General features: G+C 39.3%; 1 protein-coding gene across 3 annotated transcripts in view; it reads left to right on the forward strand.

Moving 5' to 3' along the window:
* The window catches only part of prkcz (protein kinase C, zeta), a 52,245-nt gene that overhangs the window by 17,091 nt on the left and 10,583 nt on the right, over positions 1-24,571 (forward strand). For 2 of the 3 annotated variants that reach the window (XM_019891414.1, XM_019891415.1), the window contains exons 5-16: positions 2,598-2,683; positions 4,095-4,226; positions 5,521-5,611; positions 6,189-6,244; positions 6,925-7,119; positions 9,710-9,807; positions 10,250-10,336; positions 13,415-13,550; positions 13,695-13,782; positions 13,936-14,055; positions 18,252-18,331; positions 19,310-19,399. In XM_019891414.1, coding sequence (XP_019746973.1) covers positions 2,598-2,683; positions 4,095-4,226; positions 5,521-5,611; positions 6,189-6,244; positions 6,925-7,119; positions 9,710-9,807; positions 10,250-10,336; positions 13,415-13,550; positions 13,695-13,782; positions 13,936-14,055; positions 18,252-18,331; positions 19,310-19,399 — 1,259 coding nt within the window. Of the gene's footprint in view, positions 1-1,104; positions 1,319-2,597; positions 2,684-4,094; positions 4,227-5,520; positions 5,612-6,188; positions 6,245-6,924; positions 7,120-9,709; positions 9,808-10,249; positions 10,337-13,414; positions 13,551-13,694; positions 13,783-13,935; positions 14,056-18,251; positions 18,332-19,309; positions 19,400-24,571 lie in introns of those variants that run through there. The other variant, XM_019891416.1, reaches the window with a different exon arrangement.

Raw genomic sequence — 24,571 nt, forward strand, 5'->3', positions numbered from 1 at the left:
TAATTTAAGGAGGGCTTCTGTGGATTTTGTGTTCAGTACCATTTAACACCAGGTGGATATGGTGGTGGAAGTGAGCAGGCACTGATGACACTGCTTTTAACGAGTGTGTACACGTGTTTTCTATTGGACGATGAGCTGAAATGGAAACAGTTGATTCATCCCTGTGGCAACGCCAGCAGAGCCAGCCTGATCATTGACCGCATGCACACATGCACACGTGTGCGCACACACACACACACACACACACACACACACACACACACACACACACACACACACACACACACACACAAACACACACACAAACACCCTAACAAAGCATTTGCACATACAGTGTGCCACTAACACAAGTGAAATGCATATTAGCTAATTATAGGCTATTTGCCTTTTTGCATCAACGTAACACCAAACACAAAGAAAAGCAGATTTGGATGCAGACAGAATCTCTGGTATATAAGTAAAAAGAATCCGTGTTCATGATCTTGCCATTAGATTTGCAATTTGGGAATTAAATGTCATCTGCCAGAAAGAAAACACAGAGCACTGTATTTTATTGTATTTTATTTTTTGTGCAACTGCTGGTTAGTTAGCAGGCTTTTGGCTGGTTCATGGCAGATGATGAACAAACACGTGGTGCCATTGTGATTCTATGTGGTGGACATTTCTATTTATTCCATTGTGACTCGAATGATTTGAATTAATTACCGTCTCACACATTTATGTAGATCCAGAGAGTCATGTTCCACTGCAGACAAAAAAAAGGCCAGTAGCTGTTTTAGAGAGCATAATATGCTTCCTGACTACTGTTTAGGTGCCCTTGAGCAAGCCCCTGCACCCCCACCTCCGCTTCCCCAAGAACCACACTCACTTGCCCTTGGAATCTGATAGCAGGGACATCGAGAGTCCAGAAATAACTCTTCTGTAATTGACTACATGTTTTGCTTCGTATCACGCAGTTTGTCCCCTCACAGGCGAAAGCTAACTGGCACACTGCTGCCTTCGTCTCTCAATAACAGAAAATTGTGTTTTTCCTGTCTTTCTTCAGCCGCCACTCCTCGCCCTGCTCCTCCCATGTAATTATCATTATCAGGGAGGGGTTCATGTGTTTGTGAACAAGAGAAACAATTTCTGGAAATTGGTCAGCCCTTGTAAATGTCCCGTTGTAGAGAATAGTAGTGGCAGCACCACACTTCTCTCATGCTATGGCTCCCCCCGTAAACTACTGTACCGTACGGAAATTGTAGCGGCCATCTTTTCTTCTTGAAAGTCTCTCGGGAGAAAATGACAGGACCTTCTGCACTGACCCTTGCATCTGGAGGTGTAGTATTTTGTTCTCATTTCGTCTGACTTCTTTCATTCTGTGACATTCTCAATCCGTGCCGACAACTATAACAGAGGCACTTGCTCTCAGGAAGCTGACGCTGTAATAGGTTTAGCTCGTAGAAGGCATTTCTGTTCCCTTTCCTTCTTTGGGTGATGTCAGTAAAAAAAAGGAATCCCCGCCACCTCCTCATTTAAAAAAAAAAAAAAAAGAAACTGAAATAGGCTGTATATACAGTACTTGCTTCTTGTATTGATAACATGTTCTTTTGTGTCTTCATGAATATACAGTGTACAGTCTGGGATTTTCATTTAATTTACTTATGCATTCATTTTTACAAGTTTAAGGAGGGATGTTTGAAGTTAGAGTACTTCAGTAGTGAACATAGTTTATTCCAGCTCCATATCATCAGAGACTTGAAAAAAGATCAAGTGGAGGAGGATAGACTCAGACATCAGCAGAATAACCAGACTGAAATCCATTAGTAGCCAGTGGCATGTGGAAAGCAGCTTTTAAATAATTTGTGGGAATGACAAGGTTATGCAGTTTAACCAACCAGGTCACCTCATGTTCTTTTGTTTGAATCAATTCTGAAGTGAAATTTTGTAGAGATGGCACCGAAACGCTAACCATGGCCGCATCCTGTACACTAAAGCTGTTTTGCCATTTTCCAGAGGCAGCCTGGCTCCGCACTGTGTGGTCACTTTTCCATGACACTTTTTCAGAGCCATGTGGTCACAGTGCAACCACTTTTGAGGACCTTCTCCAAAGTGGTGGAGGTTCTCAAAAAATACTAAAACATGAAGCAGTTGGACATAGGTATTCAAAGGTTTTTAGGTCAAATTAATTTCAACGTTTACAGTTGGTGTAAGTTCATTTTAGGTTGCAAATAAATGATGATTTTAGGTGCAGCCTAAATTTTCACCTGGCATGTTTTTGTGTGTCATGTATGAGTACATGACAATTTGAAGGTTCATGTTTATGGCCAAATTTTAATAATACTCTGTGATTCGTCGTGTCACAAATTGGAATGATTTGCACTGCGGTATGACCCGACACAGGAATTGGAGGGGGGGAACGGGACAAAAATCCAAAGGAGAAAGTGAAACAGGAATAATCCCAACACACTCTGTACATGCTTTTGAAATCCACTTTGAGGAAGAGCTGTACAGCTGCTGTTGCTTGTTCTTCCCTGTTGTTCCGTGTACCTCGGCCCTCACATTTCTTCACCTTCGCGCCATGTTGCACCTCTTCAACTATGTCATCCTTCTTCCAGAATCAATCTATCGTCGAGGAGCCAGACGATGGAGGAAACTCTACCAGGTCAAAGGGCACCTCTTCCAGGCCAAGCGCTTTAACAAGGCAAGTTGCTGTCACACGCGTGCAGCACTTTGTTGACTGCTCTTTTGGTTTACGGTCAATGGTAATGCTGTCACCACAGGGGTAGCACTGGTTTTGAATTATAGTACGCAGGTAATCAAATCACTACTCTTGCAATGCTACTGTGTCTGAAAACTTATGCATATTTCAAGGTGTCCTACTTTGAGTGTGTGTCTCTGAGCTCCACGTTTGTATCTGAAAAACGTTTTCTCTCCTCATAATGTCATTTGAAGTCTGCTGTCTGATAGATGACCTAATACACTGTGATGTAATCATATTTGTGCCAAGATGTTATTGGACAGCACTCAAAAGACGTTTTGCTGTAATTCCATAAAGGAAGGAGAGCCGTCTTTGCCTTCATGTCCTGTATATTTGTCCTTGCCTTCAACAAAAGACATACAGTGGAACCAATGATTAACGACCTAATTGGGGGGATAGGGACCGTCTGTTACAGGCAATAGTCTGTTAAAATGAATTACTTTTTTTTCTTGAGCTTAACCCATCCAATACGGTACAATATTATTGTAAATAAGTATTTAAAAAAGCTAGAAACTGTTTTAAAAGTTTTATATTTATCCAAACTTAGCTTGCTTTGAGAGCAGTGGTGTGCAGCTGGTCGCGTTCATGTGAAACGATGTTAGCGCACTTGCTTTTTCCACCTCTGTTACAATGTGATGTTATAGACAAGAGCTTGACAAAAAACATTTAAAATTGACCAAAAATAGTATATTTGAGAGATGTATACACACGCTGGCTCCATGCAACTACAGCCGTAGGTAGATAGAAAGCGCCCCGATGCTAAGCTAATGTCCATGCTTTCCATTGCCTTTTAGTACCAAGAAAAAGCAACTATTTTACCTACATTTTGTCATTTTCTCACAAAAAAACATTTGTATGTTGTTTTTCTTGAGTCAATCGGTCACTCACTGTCAATATTGGTTGGGTGTAGAGAGCGTTCGGCTTTGTTTGTAACTCAGTATTTGTGTTCTCACCATACTTGAGATCTTTGTAAATGATCCAAATTGTTATCTTCTTAATTGTTGATTCATTTATGTGTCTTTTAAAATTACAGCTCTCTGTAGGTAACACAAATACTGAACTTAATAATAGAGCTTTGATTAATTTGCTTTCTCGATGTCTGATTTTTATACATGCTAGTTTTGTCAGCTCTGTGAGACTGAACACAAAGAGTTCTATTTGTATTTAATTAATTAGCATTTCCCCACTTGGTAATTATATATACTGGCATAATGAGTAGACAAGTAAAATGTTTGGCGGTATTATTGTCCTTTTGTTGTTGATTGGAAGACTAATCTGTCGCTGTATGTATTGTTGTGTGTGTGTGTGTGTGTGCGTGTGTGTGTGTGTGTGCGTGTGTGTGTTTTTTTTTTTTATAGCCTACTGTGGCCTCTGCAGTGAAAGGATATGGGGGCTTGGCGGGCAAGGCTACAAGTGTATCAACTGCAAACTGCTGGTCCATAAGCGCTGCCACAGACTCATCCGTCAGACCTGCCAAAGGCTTATGGTGAGTCAGTCCCTTGTTAGTTGCGGATTTGGTCACAACGACTGTACAAATCATGAAGCATTCAGTTTGTTGCATAACTTCTTGCAGTGGTCATTTTATTTAATGTATTTATCCTGTACTAGGGGCATACTGAAAGCAAATAAGCCATCGATCCATCCATCCCTTTTCTGTACTGCTCATCCTCACCAGGGTTGTGCGTGAGCTCGAGCCTCCCATCTGATTCTGGGCGAGAGGCGGGGTAACACCCAGAATGGGCCAGCAGCCAATCTGAGGGCGCGTAATGTAGTATTCGATTATATGTAGCAGCATTAAGTTTACGACTGTCAGGCAGCGATATAATATACATCCACTAAATGGATTGCAATAAATCTCTTGTTGGATCACCACCCGCACCCTTCCATCCCACAATCTCATCAGGCATGTTTTTAGAAATAGCCAATGATATATCCTGATGAATATATGTATCCCAAAGGAGACAGCAGCTGCTGGTCTCAGAATCTTTTGTTTAGATTAGTGCAGGAATTTGCACATTCACTCTTTAAAATTTAAACTAATTTCATTTTTTTCCAGTGAAATCCTAACATTCCATTCGACCATCTTCATTTTATATAAAAAGGCATAAAATGCATTGAACTTTTTCACGGTTATGCTCATGATTCATTCTTCAAAACATGACCGTAATCAATATGGATGACATATTGGCAGGTGAAACTGTTCGAACATCTTCAAAAAAGCTTTGCACACCTTCCACTCTATTTCCCAGTTGTGCCTTACATAATATTATCCTTGTTTTTTCATGTGACGTAGTGATATCCACGAGCTTCGTTGTTGCATTCAGAAATTTCCCAGTTGTAGAATTTACCTAATTTGTGACAGACATCCTGTTCCCAGTGCTTCCAGACCGATGCTGATTTCAAATTGAACATTTGAAGAAAATCTTGACAAGGATATCAATGTCACTTTTTACTGTCATACTAAACTCTTGATCACTGCTTGATGTATTTTTTCTTCTCTCTCAGATAAGTAACTTTTTAAGTGATTTGTGATACGTCTAAGCTGCTGCACACTGTTCTGAGCACCTCTTTGAATGCAAAACTTCTTTTTTTCTTTCCTCATTGCCTTTGCCTCTACAACATGCTTTTCTGTACATTTATACACAGGCAGTATAAAAACCATGACGCAATGTTTATACACACATTTGAAGGACACTGTTAGGCTATATTTAGTCCAAAATACTCATTTGAAGGACACTGTTAGGCTATATTTAGTCCAAGTTTTTCATTGTTTTGTTCAGGATCCAGCTATGCCATCTCAAGAGCCCCCTTCAGATGCAAAGAGTGAAGATGTGGACCTTCCACTAGATGACACAGAGGACAGAGGTGGAAGTAAGAAGTTTGAAAATCAAACTTAACTACTGTCATTACGTTAGTATTGTTTTCAAAGGGGCAGATGGGGTAGTTTCATTTAAAATAATGGAAATAGAGTGTAGTGATTGACATTGCGGTACCACACCGGGATTTAAAATGAAGATTCAGGCCATCGTGAACTAATATAGTCGTCTTTTTGTGGGGCTCTTATTATGAGAGCCCCTGTAAGTTGACCTAGTTCAGTCTATAATGTCTTCTGGACTCCATCTCCCTCTGCTGGGCCGAAAACAGATTTTTTTTTTTTATTAATACATTTCAGTGTACATTTGGGCCTCAGTTTGTATGCTACCAACATATGAGGTTACGAATGATGCGCAATGGCATCAGAATACATTGTCATGCTGCACAAGAGGGCACACTTGCTTAATGACGCACTTACTGTTTTTCATTTGATTGTTTTACTATAAGAGTTTTTCAAACACAAATTTACACCGCCATAGTCGTAAACTAAGGACTCCCTGTAACCATTGTGCAACCATTTTCACACATAACCATCTGCAAAACGTATTATTCATCTGTGTCTTTTGCATTGCAGGATTATATTTACCACACAACTGTACAGAGGACAAAATAGAAGAGACAGATGTAGAGGTAAGGAATGTGCTCTGATATATTTTGGACAGACCCTCCCTCTAAAAGTGTTGTAACAGTCAAGTCAATTCCTGTATTTTTTTCTGCGGACTATGGAGATGTGAGGTTGATTTGAGAAAATGAATAGACATAATATTTTCAAAGCTCAGCTGTTATTTTCAGGTATTTGTGGAAATAGAACATCAGCTTTTATTGTTAGAAGTGCATAAATATACACAAAAGGTGTCCTCTGCATTTAACCTTTCACAGTAGTGAAAACATCCCAAAAAACAAAACAAAACAAAACACCGTTTGTTGTAATCAACAGATTTAAATTTTATAGAGGGTGCATTTTACCTGCTAAGAGAAGGCAAACAACTAACTGAGTGGCAGATTTCGAGTTGTCTTAGATCCAAATGTTCCTGTGAATAAAAGTGGAACTGTTGCTCTCGTCTGAATAATCCTTTAATGTTTCAGTTGCCAGCAAAAAAAAAAAAAGGAACTGGTCCCACCGATGGAATACATTTGCATGGGAGTTGATGCATCATTTCATTTACAACAACCGTAGTATCTGTTTTAACACATGTAACCTGGGTTTGGGTGTTTGTCTACGCCTACGGCAAAGGCAAGAAATGCAAATCAAAACTACTTAAAGTACTGTACATTGAAAGTATGCATTTGTCCCCTCTTCTTCACTCAAGGATATTAAATCAGTGGTGGATGGAATCGATGGTATCAAGCTGTCTCAAGGTCTTGTTCTGGGGTTGGGAGACTTCGAATTGATCCGAGTTATTGGGCGGGGCAGTTATGCCAAGGTGCTGCTGGTCCGCTTAAAGAAGAATGATGAGGTTTATGCCATGAAGGTGGTGAAGAAGGAGCTGGTTCATGACGATGAGGTGAGACCATTTAACAGAATCCTTTTATTTGATCACAAGTTTTACTACCTCTGTCTTCTCACCAGCCTAGCTCCAACAGTGATTGGTTTGGAAAAGAGGATCGATATTTGTTTTTCTTTCCTCTATTCCTGTTTTGTTGTACTGAATGCAATGAAATGAGTACATATCATTGCCCTGAGTGGTTACACGCTCATGCAGCCTTGTATGAGTACACGACAGACATAATTAAAAAAATTTGGCATAGTTGTAAAATGAAGATTTCAACTAACATCTTGATCAGTGAGTTGCATTACAATAATAAAGTTTTAGGGAAAATATTTAAATGAACAATTATGTATTACTACTTAATGGCAAGAATTGGTTTGGGATTGCTCATATTGGCCACACTGATGTAGTATGTTTATAAATCCATTAGATGGCGGTGTAGGCCAACTAAGGAGTCCTTCAGACTTGGAGAAAGAAACATTGATCACATTAGATTTGAATCAAACATCCCTTTAGTGAAAATGTGCACTTCAACAATCAATCAAATAGCTGGCAGCATTTTGCAGAATCAACAGTCGGCTAATAAAAGACCCTAGGGTAATAAAATGCTGATATGCCGCAATATACAATGTAACTTAAAATACAAACCCCAATTCCAGTGAAGTTGTTGTGTAAATCATACAATGATTTGCAAATTATTTTTGTATTTTGCCCCTCATCATGTAAATGTGATACATATTTTAAATCGTTGACAGATCTGGACTACTGGCAGAGCAATCTAGTACCAGTTGTCTATTTTTAATGAGCTTGGGCCAAGGGAAGGCAGCGGTGTTTCTTGGTTCTGTTTATATATGGGTTTTGCTTTACATGGTAGAGTTTTAACTTGCAATTTTAGATGTACAGACAAACTGTGCTGACCATGGTTTTCTGAAGCGTTTCGGAGCCCACATGGCAATGTCTTTCATTCAGTGATTCCAGTTTTTAATAGAGTGCCACCTGAGGGATCGAAGCTCACGGACATTCAGTGTTGGTTTTCGGCCTTGCCGCTTACGAGCAGATTTCATGATAAAATCTGCAAATTCCTTGGAATTGTATCCTGAGAAACAATCTTAAAGAGTTGGAGTATTTGTTCACAAAGTGTTAAACCTTGCTCCATCCTGCTGGGGAACAACTGAGCCTTTCGGAGATGCTCCTTTTATACCCAATTATGGGGTGACCTGCTTCCAATACACCTGTTCAGCTATGGAATGTTCCACACAGGTGTTTTTTGAGCATTCCTCAATTTTGTTGCCTCTGTCCCTACTTTTTGGAATGTGTACCAGTCCTCAAATTGAAAATGAGTCAATATTTGCAAAAAAAAAAAACAAACAAACAAAAAAAATCAAACCAAAACTGTGTTTTTTAATTTACATATTACACATTATGCCAACTTCATTGGAATTGGGATTTGTTTTTTAAATGTTGACAATAATACGGGAAAAAATGTTCAGTGTACTAGATTTTGTTTTCTGACACACATTGAACAATCTAATGCTAATTACATTTGACAACCAAGACCGCTACAGTTTTTCTTTTCCCAATTAAAATCAATTCTACAATATGTCTGCCCCTTGGCTTGATTGGACATCTTGTTTTTATTTATTCATGGCCCTATACACACACATTAGTTGAATTATTAATCTCTGCAGCCCTGTAATGCCTGACATCAAAGTGGATTTGTAACCAGCTTTGCACAAAATTGACAACAACGTACTAAAGAAGACAAAATTACCAATGGGGGATACGTTTGCACGGCGTAATGAGCATAATTATAAATTCCTCAAGTACTTTGGAATTGACCAGGAATTTGGGATCACAGGCACAACATAACATTTATGGTCTCTGTTGGTGTTACAGCATTGGTAAATTTCAGAGACGCTGGGTTGTAGCTCATAAAATATTAACCTCATCAGTTGAGTGACAATTTAAGAAGAAACATCAACTTACCATGCTGGAGGCTAAACACACACTACTGTGTAAAACATAAAACATAAAGAAATGAATATGGCACTGCTGAATACACAATAATTTAAGTGTATTTATTGCACTTCAGTGTTGATATTTTATCACCACAATTTATAGGGAAATCTTTAATTGGATCAGTGACATGCTTTTAAGTCATGCTAAAACAAAAATGAGGCGGAATGTAAAAAATAAACTGTTTCAAGGTAAGCCTAAAACCTTGAACTGTACAAGTTTCTTTTATGTAGAATGTTAACATACTTGACTGTGTTGAAAATAATTAACCACCATTAATATAAAGACTTTAAATGATTCAATAGTCAACCTCTGTATGGTGAAGGCACAGTCATACTTCATTGAATGTCAGTAACTAAAGGTGTAAAATTATTATTATTATTTTTTTGTTAAATTCTGTATTGCACAAAATTTATGAGGTTTCACAGTACCAGTTATAGTAATCCAGTTCTATTTTAACACAGGTTCAGCTGCATATTGACAAAACGTCAGTTTGAATGCATATTCAATGCACATCTCCATCATCCTTTAGCGATGACTCATTTACCACTGAGGAACTGTATTGAACTTTCATTCGTAATCTCTCCAGGATATTGACTGGGTGCAGACAGAGAAGCATGTGTTTGAGCAAGCCTCCACAAATCCATTCTTAGTGGGCCTCCACTCCTGTTTCCAGACAGAAAGTCGGTAAGAACCTATTATGGACTTATCTTAATTAAAATAGCTTTGTTTTTGCACTTAAAAGTGTCACCTTGAGGATAATACTTATTTTCCTTTTTTTTTGTATGATACACCAAACACACCGATAATAGATATCTGACAACAAATGGCCTGGTCATAGGTGGTAGGCCTGGTACCGCTATGAATGCATTTGGAATATTAAAAAAATATATCAATCCAATGACGTGATAATCAATGTCTATCTGAAGAACTACAGTGGACATTTCAAGTTAAAATTCAATTTGAATCAAGTCATTAGTTGATCAAATGCATGCTTGTTTTTCATAGTGATGACATTATAAGCAAGGACAAGGCTGGAGGTCAAGTGCTATACCTTTTATTAAAAAAATACATTGCTGCCATTCTTTCCACTGCCTTTCTCCAAATAACTTTCCCTTTCATTTTCTAGGTTATTTCTTGTGATTGAATATGTGAATGGTGGGGACTTGATGTTTCATATGCAACGACAAAGAAAGCTCCCTGAAGAACATGCAAGGTAAGGAATAAGATTTTGAGACATGAGTGTGCTTCATCCAGCTTTAGTAGTTCTTAGAATCAGGGTTGAATGTGTTCTTTCCCTGTCTGGTACCAACTGTTGCCTGCACCATGGTTTATTACCCACCCCTGGATTACACTACATTCTTGTGATGATACAATTAAAAAATATCAGTCAAGCATTTTCACATTGGTGTAAAAAAGTATGGGGTTAAAAAAAAAAAAATCTTTTCTGTGGTGGGTAATTGACAACAGTTGCTGTTTGTGTGTAGTCGCAGTTCATCTGTATTTAAAATGCACATTCAATTTGTCATATATTGTTGTAAATGTTGCGAATGAGAGTTCGGCTCCTCTCACAACCGGCAGCAGAGACTCGTGTAGGCGTTGCTGCTGGCGCAGATGATTGCAGCTCTTTGGTATGCCCCCCATTAAATTTATTTGCACTGTCTTTGCACTCTGACTCATTTTAAATCGTCCTCAACAGTGTGCTTCTTTTAAGTGCTTCTTACAAACACATGCTCCGTATCGTTCCCGAGCAGTTCCTCACGGACACTGACACCACCCAAATATATAATTTATTTTTACAGCTCTGAAAAACATAATGAACCCCCATTATTCATGCTTCTTTCTACTTGTGGGGCACTTCAACTATGCCCCTGATAAATGCTGGATCAAAGGCTTGGTAATATAGAGAGGCACTGTTGAGCCCCTATCGGACCCTACAATCTGTATTCTGGAGACAGTGGCTGTACATATGCAAAGTAGCATGCTAATGACTCGTAATGATTGTACATATTCATGAGATGCGCTCCTGACGCATTCCCCGCGCCGTGGGGATGGCGGTCTGTGGGCGATGGATGGTGCTGCTCAGAGCACGCTACTTCTATCAGTCTGGATGCCAGTACTGAAGCAAATGTGTACAGTCAAGGCTGTCACAGTGAAATTGTGGGGGAGCAGTGTGGGATTTGCCAGTGCGCTGTCAAACGATCTTTTCCTCAGTGTTTGACATTGAGGGATTTGTAGCACGCACTCAGACAGAAGGCCCATCAATCTTAATGGAAGCTTATCTCTCCGTGACAGGTCACGAGCTACCCGCATCTCACGATTCGCTCTAAACACAAGGATGTGTTAATCATGATGCTTATCGTTCATACTGTAGAGTTATATGGCCCACTTTTAAATAGTTCCTAGACATGCCTAGCGGCTAATTGCCTATATTACATTTAAGTAATTAATTTACAAATACGATAATGAAGCAGTTAACCCAAATGCAAAATATACAGTATATATAACATCATCAATGCTGCTTAACCTGTCATCACTCCTCGTTTTTTGTTTTGTTTTGTTTTAGCACGGCAATGCTGCCATCTCAACTACCATGACCAAGAGAAAAAAATTACAGCTTTGCAACACAAATGGAAAAAGCTAAAAGAACACTAAATTGTATGGCTTGATGACATTTCCCGAGCACTAGACACTCCTTCCCATGCTGTGCTTTCCTCTTAACAATCCTGCCAGGTCATGTTTTGGATCATCGTTGGCCATCAGTTTTGTGGCAATCATTCAGTGTCCAATTATCTGTTTTTTCTTGCCCGAAATTAGATTCCCTCTTTTTGAAGAAACCCCAAATTCTCTGATGTCTTCTCATAATATAATGGAGAAACTATCAGATGACAATTTATTTTTGTAGTCATGATATAAAACTTGTTAAGTGTGCAAAATCTTTGCACAAATTAATAGCAAGCAGAGCTGACTATGGGTTTAGAAGGGACACGGCAAGATTTTCATACCATGAATCTAACAATGATTTTGGTTCCGTTAGCAATACTGATGAATATAAACCTGATAGCATCATATTTTTAGTTTTCAATTGCTGCTGGTTTCACTGGCACATAATATGCATCATAGTAAAAGTGTCATACGGGAATGATATGATGCATGTGGTTGACCTGATATGCGAAAAAAAAAACAAATTGGTCCAACTTAAAAAAAAAACAAAAAACAGATGTCACCTTTCCATTAGCCCTCTACAGTACTGCGTAGAGCTGGGCGCTGTGTACAAAATTTCATATCTCAATATTCATGCCAGTTATCTTTAACGATGCGATACCGATATTACTATGGGTTCATGTATTTTTAGGTATTTTTATTGACTTTGTTTTGATCCACAAAAATATAATGTCAGTCAAGGCACACACAGGTTGCTTACAGAAACAGGATGTTGGCGATCCTTGAATGGACCAGTGAGCTGAGCACCACTATTTCATCCATTGGTACATATATATAATTATAAATATGGTTAAGTATTGTTGTCAGATACAATATACTGTATGTCTACTGCATACTGTATTTTTATTGCTTGATGGCACACAGCTGCGTCTCGCTTTGCTTATGACACAAAAAGTCCACATGACTGATGACGTCTTAATTTTTGATATTGTATATCTTCATTGCTCAGATCTAGATGTCAATATGATAATGATATATCTCCCAGCCCTACGCTTACAATTAAATACAGTTTTATCATCAGATTTGCTGGATACTTGGTTAGGTTAGAACCTGGATTGGCCAATGAGATACCAGGGCTGACATGTGAACTGCACGCAGTAGAGCACCAGCTCTAGAGAAATCTCCTAATGCAGAATATAAAAATAGAGAAATTCTGTTTTGGTATGGCAAAGCCACAGATGAAATCCAAATGTATTGGGTTTTTTTTTTTTGTTTTGTTTGTTATGGAGGTAACAAAAAACATGCGCTTCAAATGCCTAGGGTAACTGAAAAGAAAAACAATGATTTATAGCAGCATCATATACAGTGGTGTCAATTACACGGCAGATTGTATAGGCCATTGGAGATTCCATTAAAACAAACCACAGCATAGTGGTCATATCTAAAGAAAAAAAATACCTTCTTATTATTCATAGTGGGTTGCACACTGGGTTGAGCAATAGCTGGTGCTGAAAAAAAACATAACTCATCAATATCATCTAGTAGTGAGTGTGGTTGATAATTTTTTTTTTATTATTTAATTTTAAACAACATTCACCAATCTCTGCATTTTTAAAACATCCTAAAACAGATTTTATGCTGCTGAAATCTGCATTGCTCTAAACTTCCTGCACGAGAAAGGCATCATTTACCGAGACTTGAAGCTGGACAATGTTCTTTTGGACCATGACGGACACATTAAGCTCACAGACTATGGCATGTGTAAGGTAAGCGACACTGCCATTTTCCACAGTTGATGGCTGCAGTTTACAAATTAAGGTAGTCAATCATTATTGACTCGACTGGTTTCCTTTTTTTCTCAGTTCATATTCCATTTATTTCATTTGTTCCTGTTTTTATTTCTTCTTCAGGAGGGGATCAGACCAGGTGACACAACCAGTACATTCTGCGGAACACCAAACTACATTGCACCAGAAATCCTCAGAGGAGAAGATTATGGTAAGAGAGAGGTCATTGTTTCATTATCAGGTTATGTCGCATCTGACAAATCACTTTGTATTTTTTTTTCCACCCAAATTAAGATGATGTAAAACACCTTATTAATTAGTGCTCGATTTTGAATTTATAACCAAATATGCTTTGCTTACTCAGGCTTCAGTGTAGACTGGTGGGCCCTAGGGGTACTAATGTTTGAGATGATGGCTGGGAGGTCCCCGTTTGACATCATCACCGACAATCCTGACATGAACACTGAGGAATACCTCTTTCAAGGTGAGTTTGGGGCAACTGAACCATAGCTAAGGCTTGCAGCTTCACCACTATTTGAAATCGATTGATATCGCATTGCGCCAAGTACCAGTACCAATACCATACTGACATTTTTAGCTTTACAAATACAGAGACACAGACAGACTGCAAACTCTCGCGCTTTTTCAGAAATTAAACACCTCATGAAGAAAAAAGACACACGCACTTTTGTCTGGACTTCTTTTGGCTATGTTCCAGACACACAGGGTACGCCAAACTGACACGGGGAGAAGGTCTGTCTGCCAAGTCGTGTTCTACAGCTACCTGATAAAAGCTCAATGATGACCAGACCGGTATGCTGAATTCTGTCACAAATTCAAAGAGCTACAGCTTAGTTTGTGACACATTTCAAACACTTCCCTTCAGGATAGAATGGCATCAGAAGCCAACTGCAACATATGGACAAATGTGGTGATACACTGACCTGATGGGCTTTATTGACTGATTGCTTAACACTTCAATTTAATGCTCATTAGCCAGCATTCCATATGCACAAAAACCTACGGATGTGACTCTTGAAGACAGAGGGCTTCTCATGAGGCTTTGCACTCCTCACACACATTGCTATTCAAACATTCCTGTGACCTTCACGCGTGACAATATGCGATGATTCATTCTCACTCCAGTCTGAAAGTTCTGATTCGGCATTGGTTTTTATCTCATTTTGAATCAGCACCGATTTGTGCACAGCCTTAGTGACAACACTAGACCGACAGATGAACAAATTACAACCCAGTGTTGCGTTAGTGGTTTGCACACATTTATTTTAACACTTGTACGTAATCAGTTGCTGTTTCCCTGCTAGCAAAGATCTAAGGATGCTTCTCCCAACAATATTTACTTAGGTTCAGGGGCTGTTAGTTATATGAGATACTTGGAGACAAAGTATGCTCAAAGCGATGTTTCTGGCTGTTTTTTTGCCATAAAAAACAAACGACAAACAAACAAAAAAAAAAAGTACTTAGGTTAATTTATGCCTTTGTTGCATAACTGATATTTAGTTTGAGTGTGGAAGAAACAGATTTCATGTAATGGAATAAAAATGAGCTCTGAGCTGCAAAGGATTTATGTCTGTGCCAATGCAGGCTTAAATGGTTCTGGCATGGTTCATTAAAATGCAGGAATCACGAAATGGGTTAATTTTATTTCCCTCCAATGTTAATTAGCTTTAGTTCACTGATGTTTCTCACACCGAAGTCGGCCTTTATATGACATCACTTGACACCATTGAGTTTTCTTATTTTCTCATTTACCTACACAGTCTTACATCGACAGCCTGATTCTAGGAAACCAGATGTATATATTGTGACATTTTTCACATCAATTTCCTGTTACCAATAATACAGTGCAACCACTACAGTACTCCATTTTGGTTTGCTGTTTGCCCATTGGATTGTTTGAAATTAGAATAAATTTCCCCCAAAATAGAGATAATCGATTTTTAGACTCAAAATAATTGTCCACTTAAAATATGCCTTTACATTAATAATCTTGAAAGTAATGTTTTTAAGTGCCTATGTAATTGAAAATAAGTTGTGTACTTATGACTCACCTATAACTTTGATGAGGATGTGCATGAGTCTTTTGTTCCTATTACTCCAGACTTCTATTATTGAGCTTTTTTGTAGCGAGTAAGCCAGAACAGTGACACATCTTGTTCGAGAGTCCTATCACATTTCTCGTCTTTGCCATTACTGTAACCCTTCTGCTTCTTTACATTCCTTTTAATTCATTCTTTATTTTCACACTTCACAAACCAGGTATCTTAAGTTTTTGATATTCTTGCCAGCCAAATGCAGCACAGATAGAGATAAACAACCATTCACACTCATACTCACACGTGTGGACAAATGAGTATATACTACATAACGTGCATGTTTTTGGAATGTGAGAGGAAGCCAGAATACCTGGCGAAAACTCCCTGCAAACTGCTGACAGGCACATTTTCAGAAATAGGCATTTACAAGAGAAATGCACTCCACACAACCCGAATAACCGTATACAGTAAACACAATTAAATTCTTCTATATAATTTCTCCTTTACCCATTATAATCTTTTTTTCCAACTGTAGTTAGGCACTAAGAAGAGAATTTACTGGATTTGCCTCTTTGATTTACTCTGGCCACCGTACCTCCATTGTTCCATCCAATAGGTGGTGGACCCTTTCTTCCAGCAAAGTGTTCTGATTAAAATGATTGATTTTGGATGATAACCACATGCATTGCACTGACTTGCATGGACAAAGCAATTCCGACCTTTAATGAAAGATTTATGAATGCAAGACGAACGACAGTACTACTTTCAAACCTATAATTAGGTCTTCTATTTTCTTATTTGTGTTTCCTCGAGCCATATGGTACCCTTACAGTTCACATCCTCCATCACCCCGCCCCCCCCAGCTTGTCAGAACAGAAATTCCTCCATAATGCAACAGCCTTGTTGATCCAATACAGTATGTCTGTGCTGTGACTGTCAGTAGCATAGAGTGGCACAGTATCTAGCATCTGCTACCAGTAGAGCAGTTTCCTAGTGGGTTTGCTTGTAGAACAGCAGGTTCCTGGATACATGCCTTCAAACGGATATCAAGTCGTTCCCTATAGGAGCTGCTCAGCCATATGCCACTGAGCTGAACCGTGAGCCAGGTCCTGCTTTGGGTATCGGTGCTGCATTTGCCAGCCTCAAAGCTTAGTCAGACAGACACCCAGACCCTGAAAAATGTTTGATTCATAAGGAAAAAAAACAACCCCACCATGCTAGTCATTTTAAGAGTCAACACATTTCACAAGCTGATACTGTGTTAAAGCAAAACACATTTTTTTCCCCAGCCACCGGCATATTTGACATTTCCTTGTTTCTGCATTCATTTGTTTGCGACATATCCTGCCTATGCGGCATTGACTCAAATCATGGAAAAACTGAATCTGAGCCAAGCTAATGTGCCAATGATCATCATTATGTGAAGTTCAATTTATTATTTTTTTGGGTTGCATCTGTTTCCGGATTGCATTTACAAGTGTCATACAGTCACCATAATTTTATATACAGAATAAAACATTGAACATAGCTAATGCACATTTTTAAAGAACATTTGGCCAAACATGGAACAGTAAGGGACAAGGATCAATTTCAAATAAACAAACCAACCAACAATATACGACATGCAAAACGAATGACGGGAGTTCGATAGAGTTGTGCTGAACCAGGGTTCTTCAATTAAAATTCGGTGGAGTCCGGTTGCAAGGGATTTCTTAGGGCAAAGATCCTCACATCAAAATCTTTCGACTCATACTTATTCTGCTTATCTTCACAACAGTCGCGGGTGTTCTGGAAACCTATCCCAGCGAGAGGCGGGGTTATATGCCCTGGACTGGTCAACAGCCAAGCAACCATTCAGACACATACACACCTCCCGAAAATGTTGTGTTTTCTATTCACATAACATGCATGTTTTCGGAATGTAGGAGGAAATGGAATTACTCAGAAAGAACCCATTCAGTCATGGGGAGAACATGCAAAGTCCACACTGCAGCGTCGGAGCCTGGATTTTAATCTACATCCTCTGAGCTGCGAGGCGGATGTGGCGCCATGTAGCTAACCAATCAAACATTTTAAAACAAATATCTAATGATAAATAATATTTCCTTTACATATTTGTGGTTTTGCAAATCTGATATTTCGTTATATCCCCCTGGTCCATAGATAAAACTATCTTTCTAAAGGAGGGCAAAAACACAGAAATACAAAGTGGTTTTTAAACGCACAACTAAGATCTTAAAACAGTTCACATTTAAAATCAAAGAACGCCAATAGCTTAAGCATCCACTAAACAGGCACAACCAGGTAGGCCAACATTTTAGAACTAACTGTATTTTGATGTCCGTAACTGAGGGAGAGCCTTTCGTTTTCCAGACCATTGTTGTTTTTATTCGTTTATCACTATTGTAATGCGGGGGCGTCAAAGCTGTGTGTGCACCATCAAAATGGAAAGAACCAGAATGGAGTCTTCCATGTCTCCTCCCTTCCTTGGACTCCCACGCAGCAGATATGGTGACCCACAGGCTGTTGGACTGTGAATCATCCAGCACCCCTCCTCACGATTGTCCTTTTCTTTCTCTTTCCCTCTCACCCTTCTTTTGTTGCTGTCCTCTTTGGCCAACAGTTATTCTTGAAAAGCCTATTCGCATCCCAAGGTCTTTGTCGGTGAAAGCAGCCAGCGTGCTCAAGGGTTTTTTGAACAAGGTGAGAATCCATTGCCAAAGCAGCCTTTCTTACACTCTCTCAAGACAGAATGTGTGGGGTCATGGGCAGGAAATTGGGCTGCCTCTTATGAGCAGCCAATGCACTGAAATTAAATGAACTATATAGGGAATAGGACACAATACAAATAGTATACAGACTGTCGATGCTCATATTAAAGAGCCTAACCGCTGACATAACAGTGACTGCTTTCTCAAAAACACATGATTTATTAACATTATATGGTATTTGTTAGCAGTTTCTTTGCTGACTCTCCAAGGTTCACATGAAAACCCCAAAAGAAGTCACGTTATGCAGCAGGTTATAAACTGTTCAGTTGAACTAGGAAAACAAAATCAATTTTCAGTAGATGGCACCTCACCTTCAGGCCACATGTCATAACACACTGTAAGTCTGAGCGAAATGAGAGTAGAGAAGGATATTCTGTGCGAGGGAGGTCTTTGTATTTGTAAGTGCAGACCGACTCCACAAAACAATTAACGCACATTCGTAAGCAAGAACTTTGCACTCGGTTATCTGAGTTGCCATTTGCACGCCCACACGCGCCATCCTGCTGACAGAAATACTCGCTCACAAATGCGCAGTGATGGGCACTTTACCCTATTTTGCCAATCCGTTCTCCGTCCACAAGCTGGGTACCCTTCCCACATCAACCCTCCGTCCTTGTTCATATAATAATCATCTTTTCATCCTCGTCCTTTTAAAACGCCTCAAAAATGACATCACTTTTCTTTATATTTCTTATGTTTTAGTGATAAGCAACTCAAGAACTGTAACAACTGAAAAGCAATATGAAATATCCTCCCCATTCAAGACTCATTTACTTTCCAGATGAGGCTCCATTTAGGTTTGGGGGGAAAATCGAGAATCCAGATGTGACATTGTTTGGATTGTTTTGCTATGAGATAGAATAGAGTTGCGCCAATTCAGATTTTTGAACAGCTGTCTTGGTTCCCACAGGATCCTAAGGAGCGGCTGGGTTGCCAGGTCCAGACAGGTTTCACAGATATCAAGTCCCACACATTTTTCCGCAGTATAGACTGGGAGCAGGTAAGTGTTACAGAGAGGTTGTGGTCGTCTGTGGATTCAAAATACAAACATAACTTACAATGTGATGAGTCAGAAGGAGTATGTGAAACAAAATTTCATGTTGACATATACTAACAGTATATTACAAAAGGTGAAGAGTACCAGTAAACACAGTGAATACTGTACCTACATTTAAAATAACGGTGGATTTGTGCATTATCCTCAAATGACTATTTTGCTAATATATGGAACATTTCGCACATGGCATTGGATTGAGGTGCTGCCTTAATAGTCTCAGCCACCAAAGAATAAGTTAGGATCCAGACCAAATACGGTAATGTTACTGTTTTAATACATCAACTCCAGACATCCTTGGGATGTGTAATTTAATATTTTCAGCTTGTATGCTAAAAATGGGAAAAAAAATAGTATCCTATTAATTGGTTGTTTGATTGTCAGTTTTGTGTCTTGAAGCAATTAATAGACAATGGAGAACACTAGTGGCTCCAGCCAACCGAGGTGCGTTTTTTTAGCCTCATCTAATTGCGGTGTAAAGAACATTACCTCAGTAAACTTTTCCTTCAACATGTTTCTTGCCAAATGCGAGACGAACCTTTGCATACTTTTTGGTCAGCGGCCACATATGCCTCGTGACTTTCAAAGGGTGACCATTTTTGCTCTGTCTTTGAGGCCTGCAGTTCTTTGGATGTCATTCTGGGTTTGTTTGTGACCGCCTGAATGAGTCATCTTTGCACTCTTGGAGTAATTTAGCTTGACCAACCACGCCTGGGTTTACCACCTGAAGTCTCTTAGCCGTGAAAACTCAATTTCTCAATTGTTCTTGAATGTCTTTGGATTGTGGCATGATATGATTCTTTTTGTGATCTTGTAAGGTTGGTTTGGGTCCGTTACAACAGTTAGACTGACCGGAAAACATTCGGCGACAGGGTTAGGTAGGTGCTGTGCTGCTAATGAACTATTGGGGTATATATATTCCGCAACTATATGATTGAATATATCATTTGCGGGCTGGCACCAAATGGCCAACGAACTTCACATGAAATAATTACTTGCAAATGCCCTCGTTTAATTTTATTGTGCTAAATATATTAACACCACACTTTTGTATTATTAGTATTTTTTTTAATAAAAATGGATGAACCTGAATTGTGTTGCTCATGCAGTGCACAATGTCTGCTCTGATATGCAATTTGTCTAAAATCAAGTATTTGTACTTCAAAAGAACAGTGATTATTTCACTTTCTTCTGGCTCAGCTACAAACTGGTGTACTCGGTATCAGTAAAGTTCTAAAATACATGAAACATAATCATCATGATCTTAAAGAAATGAAACATCCATAAACATTTTAATTAACTTCTTTCCACCCCCAACAACTGCTGTCTTTTCAATTCCAGCAGCTTTCTACTTCTGCCTGGTTGCATCTGAAATGGACTTGATATCGTTATGATTCTTAAACAGCCAGCAGTAGATCACTCAAAATAATAAATGAGTGAATAATTATCATTTTAGCACATCGTCAGACAACGGTTTGCTGTTGTTACCCATTGCTAGCTAACATTGTAGCATATCAGATTCGCTCCAGGCAGATGAACTGATGGTAGTTCTTTGTGCTTACTACCTCCTGACAGTCAGGTGCTGACAGCTGTTCTGGGCTTTGACTTTACAACCTGTCAGATTACTCCAACTAATGTGACAACAACAACAAACAGAATAGATCCTGCACACCCACATTTAATGACAGTTAGCTTTGAAAACAGGACAGAGTTGTCATTACTCTTTCTGATTTGCCTTTGCCAAACATCACAGTAGTTATCTACTTTATACATCTCGAGCTGAGGCAGCACACAATACGCCTTCCTATTTATGGTGCAGTTAGGTGGAGCGTGGACTAAGAAAATACTCTATATTTGCAAAGCTATCCCATTGATACTGTACTTAGAATGTTTTGTTTTTTTTCCTTGTTATCCCATATCCTTTACAGTCGTTGCATACTGTATAGTCAGCATTTGCTGATTTGCGAATTGCCATTTGAAAACTCATCTTGCAGCTGTTTTGTTTGGCTGAACAATGCATCTATTTGCGCCGTCTGTGTATTATTTTGCTTATTCTGTAAGACCCTAAGTTGATGCCCAAACACTTTGCACTTTGCAAATTTTATGACAAACAGCATAACACCACAAGAAAACCATCACACCCCAGGAGAAGGTAAACCTCCTGGATATGTTAAAAAAGAAATCCATGCCATTATGGCATGAATAAAGGTAATAAATAATAGAAGAAAATAAAGAAGAAAGAAAATAGTGATAAAAAAGACTGTTGAAAACAGGTGCACCATAATTTTTGTCTTGTTTGCTACTTTTCATATATATTATCATATATATAATTTTCAAAATGATCTGCAAAAAAAAAAAAAAAAAGTTTTGTCGCCCACCCGGGCAGTATTTTCGGCCAGCTCATGACCTCTACAAAAGGCCTGGGAGCTTGAGGGTTCTGCACAGGAACTTCCGTCCATCCATTTTCTAATCCACTTATCCTCACAAGGGTCGTGGGTGTGCAAGAGAATATCCCAGCTGTCTTCCGGCAATAGGCGGGGTACACCCCGAACTGGTTTCCATCCAATGTAGCACACATAGACGAACAACCATTCTCGCTCACACTCACACCAAGGTACAATTTAGAGTGTACCGTTAACTTGCCATGCATGTTTACCACAGTCTTAAATCACCTTTCGTTTTTACAACACTCAACAAGCGCTTCAGATCTGAGGACACCCCGTCGTTATATTTTGTGGTTCATAATGCGGCATACATTTTCAATAAGGTCTGGACTGCTGGCAGGCCAACCAAGTACTCACACTCTTACTACAAAGCCGCGTTTTTGTCACACGTGCAAAATATGACTTGGCTTTGGCTTGCTGAAATAATCAAGGGCACCCTGTAAAAAGACGTTGCTTGGATGGCAGCATACGTTTCTCCAAAATGCATATGTAAAAGATGTCAGTTAACAGTCTAGATTTGTTTCATTCATTCATAGGCTCTTTGTGCTTCATTGGCTCTTAAGGCAGTCTGTATACAGCTGCATTTATTTTCAGATCCGCATTTAAAGCACCATAATAATATGTCACTTTATAATATTAGCACCGTTGCAGTGTTTCTGTGGTATCTGTCTCCCTATTGGAACTTAAGTCGAAGAGAGTCGGGTAGTAACGCGCTGAGGAAGAAAACAATCACTGTGTTAATGAGTGCTGCCACAGTGGCTGTGAAGTACACACCAAAGGCAAACTGGGGAAGGATATCAAAGCGCGAGAGATTCCTGAGTGCAGCAACCAGCCCCTATGTAGTGCAAAGGGAAAACAAGTTGACAAAGCTTTGAGAGGTGCAGAAGCGACGCTCTCTGCCCTCAAACTAGAAGCCTGTCTCCAGTCCTGACAGGCCTGGCACACTGCTACTGTTGTTACTCTGTATTAATATTCATCAGACAGGTCCCCGGGGTGCGGCTTGACTCTCTGAAGAGATGACACATTTGAATATAATTTACCTGGCTCCGTCTTTCATTCCCTTTCCAAATGCAAGGTTCTTTATTGCCAGACAAGTGTCGAGCTTGATGGGAGCGGTGATGGGATTGATCCTTTGTGGTCAGCGTTGCTGTAAATCACTACGGTTCTTCTTTATCAATGAAACTAGATCGCAATCTATTGCTTTCGATAATGAAGCAGTGAAACTAATGTTCTGGTGTTCCATTTTAAATCTTTTTAACCATCTGGTATCTTTCCCAACTGACTTAGGGCATTTGGCAGACTAGACCAATTGATTCTTCAAAATTCCCTGAATTTCAGTCACAGCATCTGGCTGTATTTTAAAGTGCTGACCATGCAAACTGAGGCCTGCGAGAGAAGTGTATTTTACTTTGATTTGATTTGTACATTGGAGACATTTGGTTTCAGATCAAAAGATGAACATGAGACAAAAATTTAGAATTCCAGCTTTTATTTCATGGCATTTTCATCTGGATGTGTTCAGCTACTCAGGACGGATTACCTTTTGTTTGATGCCACCATATTTTCAAGTCAGCGAAAGGATTGGAAAGGACATTGTTAAATTAACATGAAAGTGAATGACAGTATTTTGTGGCATTACCCTTAGTTGCAATATCTGCATCAAACCTGCGACCCATTAACTTCACCAGACTGTTGTTTTCTTCATTTGAAATGCTTTTGCAGGCCTTGACCACAGCCTCTATCAGTTCTTGTTTGTTTCTCAGGTCTTAATCCATTAAGCCTTCTCTTTAGGAGGTAAAATGCATGCTGTATTGGGTTAAGGTCAGGAGATTGACTTGGCCAGTCAAAGTCTCCCCCCCTCAAGAGCAGGTTTCTTTGGCCTTCTCAGGATTTGCAATATGCTACAAGAGATGACACTATGGTATTCCTCTCAATTCATACTGCTGACCCGATCTTGCGGGTGACGATAGAGTCAATCCGAGATTGTGGTCCCAATGGACATTGTAATGATCATAGTTTCTTTCCTAGTTTCATAAATGTGGCATGTTAATGCCCGCTGTAAAATTTAGTATGCTGTGAGCAGGAACATTTTTGGTTCCACTTTTGAGGTTTTCCTAAAATTAGTCCTCATCAGAATAAGGGCTGGATGATATGTTGTTATCGTATCAATATCTCAATAGGAACATTCAAGAGGTTAGGACCTAACAGGGGTGGGCAAACTTTTTAGCTCGGGGGCCATATTGATTTCTAAATTTGACAGGTGGGCCGGGTCAGCACAAGATATGGTACATATAAAAAAACGTATATGTTGACAATCCATACCAAACATCAACAGAACAAAAGCATTCAAGTATTACCATACTTTTTTTTCATGAGAACAGTGAGATAACTATGGTATATGTCCGGTATGAACGTCCAAGTACGGTATGTTAACAACATACATTGGTGACAACACAAGCAACAAAGTGCAACAATATATTGTCCAAAAACTGCGGCATACAGTACAGGTACAGTATATGAGAAAATATAACAAAGGTAGGACTATTTGCGCCAAAATGAGACGAGTAAAAGACCTGGTGGCTTTCTTTCCACTCACTCACTGTCTCGAACTCGACCTCCCCTCGATCACCACACAAGACAGCGTTGCTCAGCTGATGTCGTGCTTCGAACTTTT

Source organism: Hippocampus comes, unplaced genomic scaffold, assembly GCF_001891065.2.
Source record: "Hippocampus comes isolate QL1 unplaced genomic scaffold, H_comes_QL1_v1.1 scaffold174, whole genome shotgun sequence".
In the NCBI taxonomy this organism is placed as follows: Eukaryota; Metazoa; Chordata; class Actinopteri; order Syngnathiformes; family Syngnathidae; genus Hippocampus; species Hippocampus comes.